Raw genomic sequence first — 16,777 nt, forward strand, 5'->3', positions numbered from 1 at the left:
GATTTAAGCTCCACTGCTGCTGGCCTTAAATCTTCATACACTCATCTTGCAGCATAGTGAGCCGGATTAAATTCACTCAAATCGCATGAAATGAGCTGAGTAGGAGAAAGAAATTGGATTCCCTGTCGGACAATACGCTACATGCACGTTTGGATCAAAAAGACATTTTTCTACTGAGTGGATTATCAGAAACATGTAAACAAGAAACTGATTTGAAATGTTTCAGCATGCAAATGCAACCATTCAAAGGATAGGTCAGTTTCACTTATCTTTCTAGTAGGTTTTTGTTTTTTTTGGGCCCTGTTATTAACACCTCACCCTTCAGTAGCTCAGTGTGGGAATCAGGAAGCCCCCTCGGGTTTGAGGCTTTCTTGAACCTTCTTTGGCCTTCCTCTTTCTTACTTGGCCTGATTCAGACAGTTCCCATGTGAAACTCTCTCTGCTAGTAACATCGTTATCTCCCACTGCGGGCCTGGCCTCCCTGGCTATTGTCTGAGTACACTGTCAGTGCCATTAGCCAGAAACACCCGTGTCGCCGCCCACCACGACACCAACTGACAAACTAGCTGCAACAAGTTTGGCTGTGACCCCGGAGGTCAACGTTGCCCTATGGCAGCGGACCCGGATGTTTATTTGCTCAGGGCTGACAGAGGCACTCGTGAGGAAACAAAATGCTGTTTACTAGAGCTTGAATGTATGAGGAAACTTGTCTGTCTGATCAATAACTTTTGAATTAGATCTGACACCATCAGTCGGTTAATCAGTGAGTCCATCTTCAGAGAACTGATCAGCAACTATTTTGATAATCCATTAATTGTTAAAAATCATGTTTAGGATTTTACAGAAGTTGTGTGTTTATTTCTTGTATTTTGCTACTGGATTCTGCTTTACCTTATTTCTTTATAACCCAGTCCAGTTAGACATCTGCTACTTAAGCTTGAGTCCTACCATTTGCTTTTATTATTGTTAATGTGTAGTTTTCCAATAATCTGATCAGTGATGGCAGAGGCATCAATGAGGAAACAAAACGTCGATCACTGCGATTACTCCTGCAGCTACAACTATAATTTAAATATTTCTGTTCTGAGAAACGAGGGACCAGCAATGGGCCTCATGCAACAACATTTTCGTATTCTTGTCCTTCAGCTATCCCCGCTTTTTTCTGTGACGTTTGCTCATACTGAGTCGGATTCACCAAACTCCCTTAACTGCAAATATTTGGCGGAAATTGCTCGTTTCACCTGCCTGTTTGTGAGTTTGGATCATCATAATAGACGCCCCCAAACTTTCCACACAAGACTTCCTGATCTGCTCTGTTTACGGGTAAGTTTCAGTCACAAACAAAAATAGTGTCACACCACTGAGTTTCAAGTCCTGGTCTCAGAAATCCACAAAAAAAACAAAAACAAAAACCTAAAAAGCAGTTAGAAAATATTAATAGCACCGCTGTCAACAACATGTCATCAGAGCAGCACTGTACCGTGACAGAAATAAAGAGTGAGTAGACTGACATGAGGTAAAACACTAAGCACCCATGAGAGGCGGTCAACATGGATGTGACTGTCGTGGTGATATTGGACTAGAGAACATCACAGCAACAGTAGGTGATGTTACAGTGTCGGGCGCAACGGAGGATTATACCGGACCGAGATCTGCATAAAAACCCTGAGGCAGCTGTCGGAGTGAGAAGCTTGTCCCAAAAACTACTGAAATATATGTAAACTGCCGTGTCGAAATATGATAAGAAAATCACGAAATCTAAAAAAAAAATCGGCAGCCATGATGATGATGATAATGATGATGATGATGATGATGATGATGATACGGCGAGCAGAATATTCAGATTTCAGATTATTAGGGCTGCAGCTAATGATCATTTTCATTATCGATTAATCGAAATTGTCTGTGAAACGTCACAGAGCCAAACGTGACCTCATCAAAAGTCCAAATACCCAAAAATATTTAGTTTACAGTGATATGTGACAAAGAAAAGCTGGAATCAAGAGAATATTTGGCGCTGATTCACTTATGTTTGCTTGAATAATGTCTCACATGACTAATCAATTATCAACATAGCTGTTGATTATTCTTCTGTCGATGGTTTCAGCTCTGCAGTTTACACAGATTAAGGCATTATAAGACAAAAGAAGGGCTGCACATGACTAGAACGTGAATTTCATACCGAAGAGAGAACTGCAAGAAAATGGATGAATGTCATAAATGCTCTTAAAAACACCCGTATGTGCCACTTAAGAACAAATCTGATTGTCCTGCTGTGGTTCCCTGCTTTGTATTTGATGCTCAGGAGAAATTAAATCACCCCACAGAAACGTGACCAGCACCTAGCACTCTCCTCCGTCCGCTCCTTTGTCTCTGCCGACTACAGTGATCGCTTCCACCAGCTGCCAAAAATCAAAGTGTGCCGGTTTCACCTACAACACGTGCACACAGTCTCAAACCACTGCAAGTGCCCCAACACACATAAAATAGATACAGTAAACCGCCTGCATTCGAGCAGACCTGGTGATTCCAGCCCCGCTACGTTTTGCAGAAATGTAAGCTGGTGGAAGAAGAAGTGCGAGAGAAACTGTGACCCATCATCCGTCTCCTAAACCACCATGAGATGAACGTTTCTGCTAATGTCAACTGCTCAGCGACACATTCACACAAACATACTCAAGCTTTAACAGGCTTCACTGCAGATTTTAGACTAATCCTTGAATTTAGGACAAACAGTACCTTCACTGTAATGTTTTACTTTGGTTTCCTGGGGACCCCAGGCTCTATTTAACTGTTCAAAAGACTAAGCTAACATTGTTTAATCACTTCCTTTTCAATATCTTCCTAATTTTATTAGAAGGTTTTGATCTGATGACTTAAAACTTCTTAAACTAATGTTTAAGAAGTCCTTTTCTGCCCAGATGGAAATTGGCTGGTAGCTAAATCTGGTACGATACATCTCTTGTCATTGTATGAAATTAATGAATTTTGCACATGGTCCCTTACAAATAAATGTAAATTGACTAAACTTGTGCAGTAAATACAGGATTTTCATATGTTCTATATGTCTGGTTGGTGTCGACAGTAAAAACCTCACCGCACTGCAATTTCAGAAAAATGTGTTAATGGACAAAACAGCGACAGATGCAGAAAATACATCCAAAAAACAACGGTTTCCAGGGAATTGGCTTTTTGTTAATGTAGTTCATAAGAGGTTTAGCAGGTACTTAACAATACCCCAAACGTAAGTAACCTCACTGTGTAGGATAACGTACTGTACATTTCTTTGTCTTTGAATGACGAAACAAAAGGAAGATAGATTTGCTCATATTACAATTGAAATATTTCCTCATTTAGTGTAGTAACAATATGGTTATTTCTGTATTTCTCCATCGTCATCTAAAAAATGTGCAAGCCTGGACTGTGACAAAGGGAACGGTTAGTTACTTTAATATTTTGCTACATGTTGGTTTTTAATAACGTCAGAAGGAAAAAAAAAAAAAAAGGTTTATTTTGCAATTTCTATTGCAGGTTCTACACATACAGCCGTGGGATCTGTGGGAAAGACAAATGACTAATCGTTGTAGCTCCATTAAAGTTTAGGTGCTAAATGCTGCAGCAATCACTATGGAGAAGCCACAATTTAATTAGGATTCCCACAACCCTGACAAGAGGCTCAAACTGCACTTTAACCACTGTAATCATCACCGTCAGTCAATGAGCAAACTACTCCACATCTGGACTTCTGCAGAAGTCTTCCATCAGTCTGAGTGTGAGGAAAAAATAAAAATAAAAAAATAAAAATAAAAAATCCGGCTAAAAACATGAACACATACAGTATCATGTGTTGCGGTGAGTCTGGGGACCGCAGAGATCCCAAAAGGGAGCAGTTTGACACATTTTCACACACATCTAACCTTTTTCTCACTGCAGTTTCGTTGTTTTTGGGCTGGGCTTGTGGTTGGATGATTTAAATTCGTAGCACCTCGAGTGATAAAGAGCGCGTCACAGGTGAACCAGAGTAGGTTTCAAACCTAATGAGTGACATTACAAATCTGAGGGGTCATGTGAAACACAAAACACCGCCTCTAATCATATCGAACGAACAGGTTGTTAGCTGTAATGGCCAACAGCTACATGCAGATCTTTTTGAAGTGCTGCAGAGGGGGAAGACTCAGCTGCTGTCATCTTGTTTTTGTTTGCCTCAGTCCGTTGCACCTCTGTAATTGGAGCAGGTGAAACTGACTATTAAACCGGGCGTCAGATCTCTGGTATAAACACTGGTTAGTCACAACACGGTGACTCCATCACTTGCCATTGATCTGCCTATAAACACATGTTTGCCATTTGTCATTGGGCGGGCACGTGGACGGGCAGGCGGGGGGTTTTTGGGGGGGTGGGTGGGTGGGGCCCTTCTGCTTCACCCACAGATGAGTGCGAGCTTCCAGGAAGTTATCTGTTACAAGTCAGCGAGGTCATTCTGCTGCTTCCTCCTGCATATATGTAGCGTTTCTGGTCCCTACCTCGAATCTTACCAAAAGGAAAAAAACAACACAGGTTGGCAGAGGTGTATCGAGGGGGTTAGATGGTGAAAACAAGATTCTATCTCAAGATGACATTTATGGTATTTTGCCCTTTGCTATATTTCACACTTCTTAGGCCCTTATGAACCTGTGCAAAACCTCATAGACTAACTCAATCACTCACTAACTCACTATCCTTTAAAATATACTTTCCTCATAAAGTGTACTCTGGTTTCACTTAATGTGTGTCTTCATTTCTTTATTTCTAGTTTCACCTTATTTCTTTCTAACCTGATCAAGTCACATGACTGTTATTTGCCCGTTACTTGTACCATTTGTTCTGATTTAAAGCTTCAGTTATTGGTACATTACTTGTTTATTCATCCGACTAAAAGGTTAATCCCCAACTGGTAGATTAATCAGTAATGAGAGTAATCGTTAGTTGCAGCCTTAATCAAAAATTTGCACAACACAATGTCTTGAAACCAAAGATATACCATTTACTACCAAAGAAGACTGAGAAAGCCCCAAAATATTAACATTTGAAAAGTTTTAACCTGTGATTGTTTTCAATTTTTGCTTAAAAAAGTGCCTTAAATAATTAATTATTAAAATTGTTGCCCATTAATTTTCTGTCAGCTGACAAATCTATTAACCAAATTGTTTCACCTCTATATAATTGTGATTTTTTTTTTTTTGCCTCCCTGTATGTGAAGTATGTGAATGTTCTGTACTTGCCCCACAAGTACCCATCATTGTATAGATTATTAGTAAAATGCACAAGGTGTCACTGCAGTTGACTGGTTTACTTGCGCTTTCAGATATTCAGGTGCTTTGGGCTGCAACTAACAATTATTTTCATTATCAATTAATCTGCTGATTATTATTTTTTGATTAATAGCTTAGTGTCCGGAATATGAAATCAAAAATTAGAAAAAAAAACAAAACAAAAAACAGTTATTTCAAAGAGTCCAAGGTCACGTCTTCAAATGTCTTGTTTGTCCGACCTACAGTTCAAAACTTAGAGATATTCAACTTTACTAGTGACAGAAAACAGATAAAAACAGAAGATCCTCTCATTCGAGAGGCTGGACACAGAATGAACAGAGGTTAAAAGATGAAGCTTAACAAATTTTGGCCAAATTACTGAAAAACAGATCAGATCAGGAAGACATTTAACCTGTGTTTGTGACATGAACCTCTCTAACGCACGTGCGTGTTTTCCTCAGGGGTCTCCCAGGTCTCATACTGCCCTTGGCAACATCTGGGTTTGAGAGAGCTCTCACAGCTTTGCATGGTTTTGTCATTAGAAAGCGAAGAATCGTGCAAAGCTGAGCTGTCCAGATTTGCACCTGGAGCACGATATCCAGCCTGAAGACCCAGCTGTCTGAGCCCCCCCCCCACCGACTCTGATCCCCTCTGTATGACTCACACCTCTACATCAACAAGGCTTTTTTTTTTTCCACCAGCGTCTCGCCTGAACACAAACAGTACAAACGTCCTCTCATTTGTATGGAGAGCCTGCGCTGACCAATCCAAAAATAAAAAGCACCCTTATGTAACTTCACCGCCTGGTGAAAGGGCCCCACCTTTGCTTTCAGTAAGAGATCTTCTGGGTGGTTTTGGCTCTGCTTCTCTGGGGTACACGTCAATCTAATAATAATGAAGGTGGCTTTGGCCGAACAAGCTCACAAATACTCAAGTTCCCCTGCTACTGCGGCCAAAAACACAACCACACCACGTAGCAGAAACCCGCGTCCCCACAGCAACAGGAGCCGACCTGCTTTCAAAGAGACGAGGATGTTTTCAACCCAAACAAACCCAACCAGCTCCCAAAAAAAAAGTGGTACACTCCGACCGTGAGACCGTCGCGCAGTACCTCTGCAGCGGGGCTGGTGTGAAAATTAGGGCCGTACCACTGTAACACGTGTCCCGGGGTGGTTCATACACACTCATTTGGCCTCATTTCACATGGTTAAATATAGAAAATAATTATGGTAATGACGATAATGAGGACCCGATGCCTTATACGAGCTGTTCCTCGGAGTGCGGCCTGCTGCGGGTGAGAGCCAGTTCAAATAAATGGGCCGTGTGAAGGGGTGCTGGGTAGGAAAGGCTCATGGGAAGCGGTTCGAAGCTCAGGGTGCATGGTAAGTTCTTCATCTGGACAGTTTTCAGGAAGGTTGACCCTCTGATTACAGCCTCTTTATAAGCCCAGCCAGTGGCCATGTATTATCATAATTACACAGCAGGCTCGATGAAACCTTACCTCCTCTGTTTCTGAAAGTCTTGTGGAAAAAGGCGCATGTCACAAGTTCGGGGCTTTCATTTTAACCCTCAGCACACAGGGGAACTTGATCCAACACACGCACTGTCGCTTCACAAAGATTGATATCTTACGTAAGCAGCTGTAGATCAACACTTAGTTACGCCACAGTTACAGCCGCATGGAGAGAGTTGTGACTGTAATCAATCAATCAATAGCTTATTTTAGCCTTGTGGTCCTCTGACCAGTTATTTCATAGTTACTGTCAAACAGAGATCACAGCATTGGACTGATCATTTGTTCTCGTTTTGCGATTAATTGTCGTTTCATTGTACATATTTCTGTGTTTTCATTCAACCACAAATACCAAGACACAGCACATCAGGCTCCTCCAAACTGATAGACAAGGCTCCATTCATTCTGTGGCACTGGATAAAAGACTATTGTATCCTCAGTGTAAACATGACACCCACAACCTTCATCATGTCTCATTTGGGATTCACGAGCTGCAGCACTGGGAGAGAAAAAAGGAAAAGAAAAAAAAAAAAAAAAAACCCCACACCCTTAAGCAGCAACAGCATGGCAACGGTTTATTCAACGGGATATGATGTGCCATGTTTGCAACTAACCACACTGCAAGCTGTGACAAATCACAGATGTCAAATACCTCAGTTTGAGAGATAAGGTATTGGTTTAGTCAATGAAGTTGTGTGACAAAAAAACTTAGTCATAATCACTGTTGAGTTTCCATGAAGACAAAACAAAAATAATTATGTAAATCTGAGCTGTTTTTTTTTTTTTTTTTTTTTAAATGGTGGGTATCTGACCTCAGCTCTTTTCACAGTTCCTGTATAACTGCTGTTTCTGGACTGATGGTCAGACAAAATTAAGTGATTTGTTACCAAAACTTTGGGCTCTAGGACATTTTGATGGAATTTTTAAAAATTATTTTCTGATGTTTTATTGGCCAAATGGTTAAAAATCAGCCCTAATGTGAGCCATAAAAATCTACAAAGGCCTGCTGACAACAGAAAAGTTCAGAAATTGAAGATCGGTGACTTCCTGTAGTGACTGCTCGCAGGAAGTGTCGCCACATTGGACAGTTTTTGACCCATTTGGGCTACTTTTTCTAGAATAGGGAAGGTAAAAATGGATTTGGGCGGGTTGTTATAATTGGACTAGTTTTTGGTCCCAACAGGGCGGTTTCCACCAACAAAAATGTTTTTTAGACTGTAAGGGAGGTTCTGAGGGAGAGAGGTGAGGCAAAGATACTGTATGAGGTGAAAGGGACACCTGCATGCAGGTGTTGTAAAAACACCAGGGAGTTAATTATTGTAGTTTGGCCCAGTTGTCACCACGATCAACAGTTGCATCAGCAGCTCATGGAGGCAATTAGGGCAGGCTCCTTAAACCACTCAGCGTCCGACTACAGCATTTTATTTTAAAAAATTTGAGGCATAATAACTCAGTTAAATACGAACACACAGATATGATACACATTTTTAGATTCAGTGTGACTTGCACTTTCCAGGATATCAATATGTCTGATGTCTATTGCAAATAAACCTCCATAAACATGATTAGAAACCACAGAAAAAGATGCTCCTTAGAATTACAGAACTTGCCTGATAATTATCAGATTTTTAAGTTTTCTTCAGTATCAAAGTAATCCAGTGATGGTTGTCAGTACAGCCAAGGGTACATAGCAAACAGGGACTGCTCATAGCAAATTCATCGCACCGAATTTTCTAAAATATAAACAAATACGGGCTAAATAACAACAAAAAAGCGCGGCTCATCTTGTGGCTCACAGCGTAACTCACTTAATCCATGGCAACACTGTTACACTATTACATCTGTTTATATAAGTGAAGACTTTTAACATTTAATGTAACATTATCCAACAGACTTTGTAGAGAGAAAAAAAAAACTCATTTAAACAATACTTCCTACCTTCTCCTAATTTTGTCATGTGTATCGTATAGTCCCCAAAGTTAACTCAAGTATTGTTTTGTAACTGTGTTGGTATCATGACACTTCAAACCTATTTTCAAGCCTATTCCTTTAATATTTGTCAGTTACAACAGTGTTTCCACCGTTCTGACTGTGGGCTTAGCTTCTATTGAATTACACACTAAAGCTTATTAACCTTGGCTAATTCCAGCAATAAAAGTCACGATGAAATACAACGTGGGCTGGACACAACTGCACCGCTGTCAGCCACCTACACATAAACTCACAGGAAGTGATTTCGAGTAACTTCTTGCGCAAAATGACCATCCTCCTTCAGCTCCTCCTCACTCTGCTCATTCATCACAGTTGTTTTATTATTTAACTGTCACATAAACTACAAGGTAGCTTGACATGACACCCTCCTGTGTTTCCGTCCCACTCCTTAGCCTGCAGCATTTCCTGCCTCCTGCAGAACCCCAAAGAGATCCAGGCTACGGCCGGCCTAGTCTTATCATTTCCCATCTTGGACTCCCTCGCTCTGGTCCTGAACGCCAAGTACAACCTATAATTAGACGTGAAAGCCACACTGGAGATATTCTCTCAAAAGTGTATTGAATTCTGTGAACTGGAAGGGCTGCTGGGCGAAGCATATTGTGCAAAGTTGCCTCTCACATTCTGCCAAGTCATTCTGGGCCAGTGTGAAGCAGCAGGAAGAGAAACTGTCCCTCAAACTGAAGACCCACTTTGGCTTGCGTCCACACTGCTGAATGTATATGAATCCTTGCTGGCTCAAGGGGCTTTGTATGGCTGCTGGCGCTGACCTCGGACTTAAAAAGACAATATACTGCACCTACGGGGGTCGAAAAAGTATCAGAAACAAAACCCAACAGTATTGACGGTATTCATGGGACCACAGCCAACAAGGGCTCACTTTTGGCTGAGCAGAGGCAATGTGGATTATTTCCAAGCCTGGCACTGATGCCAAACGAGGATACAGGAGTGCATTGTGGTAACCCCCAGAGATGAGAGCTAATCCCTCCAAGGGGGATCAGCCGAGATGTGAAATATGTTTCATGGTATCTCTGCGGGGCCACATTGAATGGTTTTACATATAGGAATAGCCAATGAGATGGAGATTCACTCCGATGTCCCCCCGATTTCACGCTATGCAAAGATCTCACAGACACTAAAACACGAACAACTGAGGCTGCCATCATCTCCTTTTGAAACATGAAGGCTATCTGAGACAAAAGGAGACTCTTTTGTTTATTAGAAGGAAAGATCCACTCCTTTTTTAACACTTTAATACTGTTGTAAAAAATCTACAGATAAAGAACGCTGCTTCTACTTTTGTAATTTCTTTATTTTTGTGAGTAAGAGATGAGTAGGGCTGCAAGATAAGTGTCTTCAATATGATTCCATTTGGCATTTAGTATTTATTTTAATTAACATCTTAATCGTTTGCTCTATAAAATATTAGAAAAGCCCACAAAACCCAAGGTGATGTATTTAAAGATTTTATTTTCTCTGACAGAAAGTCCAAAATACAAAGATATTCAACTTTCAATGTGAGCAAAACAGAGAAAACAGATAATATTTACATTTGAGGAGCTGGAACCAAACAGTATTTGGAATTTTTTTTGTTTAAAAAAATGATTTAAATGATTAATTGATTATCAAAGTAGTTGTCAGTTAAAGTTCAGACGATGGATGACTTAAATGTTTCAGCTCTTCATGGGACGTCATGTTGAATTATTTCTTGCAGCTACAAACGGTTTTAATGGAAAAAAATGCCTGAAAGGATCTAAAACGTCAACAGTAAACATCAGATTTTTGTGTCTTTTTCTTAGAAGGGCTTCTTTCATTTTATTTTTGGCCTATTTTCCATTGGTTTCCAACAATCACACAAAGAAACCTTGAATAAAAAAAGGACCAGATTCCAATTTCTCCACCAACAGAAGCTTCAATCAACCACAACAATCTTGCCTCCGCTCTTTGCACAAACAACCGACAGGTGAGTGCAGCAAGTTCACACCTGTTCTCTCAGAGCTGCTGTGAGGAAAATGCTGAATATCACAAACAGAAAGCAAAAACAAGAAATCAGGCAAACCAAATATATATATGCAGTTGCCACATTATTAGGTACACCTGTAAACTCTATTGCAATTTAATACAACAGCTCATTCACAAAGTCTACCTTTAAAAAGATGATAATATTCAGTCCAGTACAACGATAAAAGATAAACCAAAAGATAGTAGTAAACCAAAGATATTTGGTTTACTATGATACATGACAAAGATTAGCAGCAAATTCTCACATTTGAGAAGCTGGAACCAGAGAATATTTGGCATTTTTACATGAAAAATGCCTGTAATGATGAATCAATTATCTAACAGCTTCAGTTGCTTCAGCTATGCTGAGATGCTCGTTCATGACTAAATCGCATCGTCAGCCAGCTAAAGCATCTCTGCAGTAATCGGTTTATTGGCTGACAGTCCTCCAGACAGACTTTCAAAGGGGTCAAACCAGGCTGACAGAGGCTCACCGCGACTTCAGAGATGACCCTGCAAAAATAGTTGGCATTCCTCAAGGGGAAGGATGAGGAGTGGCGAGAATTATTTCCGCTAAAGGTCAGACATGGAAATGATTATATGCATTGTTGCTGACGTTGGGTAGTCTCTCTCTCTCTGGCTGAAATGAACACACAATGTAGTCTGTCTCCCCGCTGGCCGTTTTCAAATGTTAATGGCTGGCTCACGGTGCGAGGGCGCAGCAGGGGGTGGAGGGGCCGCTATTCATTCTCGCTGGGGGAGAAGCCCTTCACGCTCACTGGAAATCTTGCACAGGAGCGAAGTCGGGGCAAAGGGCCAGGAAATTCAGCACTAAGATGTACAGAAAAAAAAAAACCCAAGCTACTCGACATCACAGCATGATAATACCGTGACTTTTTAGCAGGCAGTGGAATAATAGAGGGTCTGTGTTCCGAAATATTACAAGATAGAGAGCCAGTGGATTGGAAAACAGTCACACGGAAAATCCATCTCACTGCTTAAACGTGTAAAACTTGAAGAGCTTTCTCGAAAAAGCAAACAAACAGAGGAGTTTTTCTGTTTTTCTCTGAATAAACTCTTTTTGTGAGTGGAATACAAATGTGTCTTTCTGCACAATGCCATCCCCCTGCACAACCAAATATGCACACAAACACAGAAAGGAAAAGATCCCGGTGTGCCCCGCTGCCAGACTCATTAACAATGTAAAGGGGCACCTTGGTACAATCATGTGCATCTTCTGAGCGACCTTCCCATGCACGATCGGCTGGACTGCTCTCATTCTCACGGGGCGCTCCCCGACCTCCCAACTCCCAAACCCCCCCCCCCAACAATTCAACCAACTCTGTTTGCCCTCTCGTTCCCCCCACAACTTCCTCTCCCTTTCATTTTCTACAGGCCCTTTCAGCATCACAGATCCTCCTCCTCCTCCTCCTCCTCCTCTCTCTCAGAACAATGTCTGCTCCGCTCTCCTCTAGCTCCCTTTGCTTTTGGACCAGTGCCTGGAACCTGAACCCATAAAAAAAGAAACGCTGAGGAAAACATACACACAGACACACACACACACACATATTGGCCAGGGTATGGGTTCACCTAATCACTCCTCACTGTGGTTGTGAAGCTATTTATGCAACAGTTACGTCAGCTTCAAAGGAATGACTTAAAAGGTTGTGGAAGTCTCTGGACAAGAATGTACGTGAGAGGCTTTTTTTTTTTGGTGTGACGACACTTCAAGGGAACAGTTTGACATTCTGGGAAATGTGCTTCAGAGCAAGACTCATAAATGGCCCGGTACTAGCTTACAGGAGATATATTGGTATCGGTTTATATATCGTCCGTTAAGTGACAAGAAATTTCTGTACAGAACTGCCAAATGAGTTTTAAGATATTTCAGTTTGTCAACCAGAGAGCACTGACAAGATTTGTTCAGTGTGTATTTTGGTCACAATTCTTTAACAAAACAAATCAAAGGGATCTGCATCAAGGCAAGTAACGATGTCAGCATCGGCTCAAAAATTCAGCAACGTTTCAAGCTAATTTGCTTCCTGGCAGAGAGTTAGACGAGAAGACCAATACCGCTCTCGTGTCTGTACGTTAAACGTGAAGCTACAGCCAGTAGCCGGTTAGCTTAGCTTAACACAAAGACTGGAAACAGAGGGAAACTGCAACACAATCCCCCACAAAATGGCAAATTACCGTTTTTACATTTCAGTTTTTGTACAGACTTATCAACCCTCTCTCTGCCAGAAAACAAGTAGGACTATTTCCCAAAATGTCAAACTATTCCTTTAAACTACGAGTATCATCTCCTTCTTTCTTTATCTTTCCTGCTCTCTCTCCTCAGAAATCCCTGGGCCTCACCAACACTGCAAGAGATCCGCCCGTGTGCGGACCCATCAGAGGAGATTATACGCATTAGGTGACCTATAGAAGAGAAGCCCTGCCTTCACACCTGAACACCTGCTGGAAACCAACTCTGATGTCAGGGAGGAGGAGGGCAGCCTCTGGTCAGCTCACCTCAGGAAATGTGACGGGTCGGCCACCGCCGGGGGCGATCTCTTCAAGCCTCTGTTGAAACATTTCCACTGTGATATAATAATTCAAAAAAATCAATGATTGATCGCAGCTGAGATCATGAAAAAAAAGCAGAGGCGACCTCGTAAACTTTGACACGGCAAACTTTAACAGCTCTGAACAAGGATCTGCGAGTGGCAAGAAACGTGATAAACCCAGCAGTGACGCAAAATGTGTCCTCTATCCATGACGAGGCCTTACACGCTGCCTGAGTTCACACCTTCCATCTCGCTGCCTGCCACCCTCCTTTTCTCTGCCGGTGTTGCATAATGCAGATACAGTATGTTTATCACAAGCAAAGAGCAACAGCTGCGTGGTTTCTATGCTCTTCCTATCTTGCCTGAATGTGGTAAAGACAAACAAAGAAGTGTAGACACAGTTCTATGTCAGAGAGGTTGCATACTGGACAGATCTCCTCCCTACGGTGAGATAATAGCCTGGAAATGCTTGTGTTGAAGACACTATTAACATCCACTGATCGATCGTCTTGTTTGGGATGAACACAATGACCATGGAGATCGAGTCAAAGCTGCTTCCTTCCCTAAAACCCTTGCTATGCCTACTGGCCCTGCGCCATTTGTGAACTCTGTACTTAACAGGACAATGAGTCATTTAGGACCATGACACATATACACAGTGTGAACGCCCTCCAATCACAACCAAACCCTGCTGAAGAGTGACTCCGAGCCCAGTAGGCGCTGAGGGAAAGAGACCCAAATTACAAAGCTTACAGCTTGAGCTGTGTCAAGTCCAGAGTCCGAGCCAAAACTCTGGCAAACAGAAACTTCACACGTCAGCCAGCCAACTTCAAAGAACCAGTTAAAAGATGCAACTGCTGCCCTCAAAACCCCTGAATCGTCCAAACAATTCTGCATGAGAGAACAGTTTTTGCTTCCCTAATATGGTGAGGCAGAATTCAGACCAAAGTGTATGAAGCTGATGATGAACTGAAAAAGAGGGAGATGACAATTTGGCAATTGTGGCACAAATTCTCTCGCGAAATGTTCCCCAGACAATGCTAACAGCTTAGAGGCATTCACAAAACCAGGGTCCACGGAGGTAAACCTTTTCCACTACAGGGCCACAAGTTCAATCACATCCAACGTCAATTCGAGTCGCCACCAAGCTGTACCACCTCAAAGGGCTGCTCATCACCAAATAAACCCCCAGAAGTAAAGAGGGACAGATATAACAGAGCCGCTGATTGGCTGCATGCTGAGGTAAAGAGCAATCTGAGAGCTCCAGAGGTCCAGTCAGGACCCGAGCATCAATGAGATTCTGTGGGGGCATCATTCATTTTTAAGTGACAGTGTCAAATGATCTCAGCCAGAGGTGGAAAATATGACAATACAGTTTGTGCTGTGGAAACTTAAATGTACCATTTATACTGTGGAAACTTTCTCTCTTTGCAGCAGCACTGGGTTGTACTGTTGCATCAGTGCGATCAAGTGTAGAGCTGAAACGATTAATTGGTTAATGAAGGGACGGGAAATTAATCAGCTTTTCATTTTACCTAAACTTGTGTGCAAAAATGGCAAATAAAAATCACCTACTGTGATATAGCAGCAGTTTGGTTTAGTTTAATTCTGTCATAACGCAACCTACACATAACTAGAGCTGCAACGGTTAGTCGATTAGTCGATTTGTTGATCAACTGAAAAACTGATCTCTTGTGTAGCATCTTGTTATGAGGATTTTCTGCCTCTCTCCATTTTATGTTATAATACACTGACTATCTTTGGATTTTGTAGTGTTGGTTGGACAAAAACAAACACATTATCTAATTTCAAAATTGCCTCTGTGGGAGCCATTTTGACCACTGGCTAAAATTCGATAGGCCAAACCGTCAATCAAGAAAATGATCAGTGGATTAAATCAATATGAAAACAATTAGTAGTAATTTGAGGCCTTCACTGAGCAATTTGATCTTCAAGATGTTTAATTCACTAGATGATATAAAAAAAGAACTTAAAAAGCGTTTTTTCAGTTGAGTTGATATCACATACGTCGATATTGATGTATTACATATAATGTAATATCTCCTACCCCTAGTCTCAGCTAAAAGAAAAACAAAAACAACAAATTTCCAAACAAAAGGTTACATCTCACTGGTCATTCTCTTCCAGCAAAAATACCAAACAAACATCAGCCGGTTCCAGCTTCTCCAGAGTGCAGATCTAACGCTTTTCTTTGTTCACACATGACAGCAAACTGAACCTCTTTGGGTTTTGGGACAGTTGGTCTGACGAAACAAAACACCTGAGGACGTCTTTTTTTTTTTTAAAGGTGGGGGGGGGGTTAAAAGGGGCAGGGTTTTGGTAGCATTCGTACCCTCTTTACGCCCCTGAGGTGGCATCTAATGCACCCTACAGACAGAGACGATACGTTCACTCTCTCACTCCAGCTAACATTCACACATCGACCCGAAGGACCCGAGCAGAAAAGTGACAGCATCCTCCGGTTGGCCTGCCGTCTCTCATAAGTGCAGTTCCCTCCTCCTTTTTTTTTTTTGCCGTTTTCTAGGCCAGTTAATTTTTAAAACGAACCCGGACGCAGTCGTTTTAAGAAGTTAATTGCCGCCATTAAAACAAAGTGGGAAAAGTTTCCCGACCGCGGCACCGACGTCGACCTGTCTGACAAAAACAGCCCTGTTGTCATGTTTCCAGCGAACATTATGACACGAGAGACAGACGGTGGCGATCCAACCTGCGCCGTTTCACTTACTTTGTACTTCATCTTGCTGCTGCTGCTCCTGCTTCTTCTTCTTCTTCTTTTTCTCCTTCTTCTTCTTCTTCTTGTCCGTGACTCCAGCAAGAGTGAGAAATATCCGCTTTATCGCACCAGAGAGCGACACATCTGAATGACTGGGGGACTGGGGGGGGGTGGATTTTTTTTTCTTTTTTTTTCTCTGAGCGGTTAACCGGCCATCCAGAGCTTCGTAGACGGAGAAACACGCAAGAAGGAATCGCTCTGAACCCGGAGCGCCGCTTTCTAACTCCTTCTAATCAGACTGCTCCCCACCACATTGACCCTCTACAGCGCATTTGCATAAGCAGCCGCTGATTGGTCGAAAGAAACCTTCTGGCCCCGCCTCCTCCCCCTTCAACACCCCCCCCCTTCTCTGTTTCAAAAGTGACGTAATTGACACAATACAACAGATTAAATCATATGTCTGTTTATCTGGATAAAATCAAGCTGTTTTCTTTCAACAGTGATTCAGTAATGTCAAAAAAAATAAAATAAATAATTAATTAAATAAAAAGTCAACTGATAGCGCAACATGAAAGTTCATATTTATGGGTTTTGTAGCTGTTGTTATTGCTCTCTGTCTTAGCTGCAGAGATGAGTGACAGGGACGGCCCAGGGGCCCAACCGCAAAAAATGTTACTGAAAGAGACGCAAAACTACTACA

The 16,777-nt window shown here is 41.8% G+C and overlaps 1 protein-coding gene across 1 annotated transcript in view; it reads right to left on the reverse strand.

The window, feature by feature from the left end:
- nedd9 (neural precursor cell expressed, developmentally down-regulated 9) overlaps nt 1-16,419 on the reverse strand; it is a 36,577-nt gene extending 20,158 nt beyond the window's left edge. The window contains exon 1 of the mRNA XM_040121795.1: nt 16,090-16,419. Within this exon, the coding sequence (XP_039977729.1) occupies nt 16,090-16,101 (12 nt within the window). The 5' untranslated portion in view covers nt 16,102-16,419. The remainder of the gene's footprint in view (nt 1-16,089) is intronic.
- Nucleotides 16,420-16,777: the final 358 nt, after the last annotated feature.

This window comes from Xiphias gladius, chromosome 24, assembly GCF_016859285.1.
Source record: "Xiphias gladius isolate SHS-SW01 ecotype Sanya breed wild chromosome 24, ASM1685928v1, whole genome shotgun sequence".
NCBI classification, from domain to species: domain Eukaryota; kingdom Metazoa; phylum Chordata; class Actinopteri; order Istiophoriformes; family Xiphiidae; genus Xiphias; species Xiphias gladius.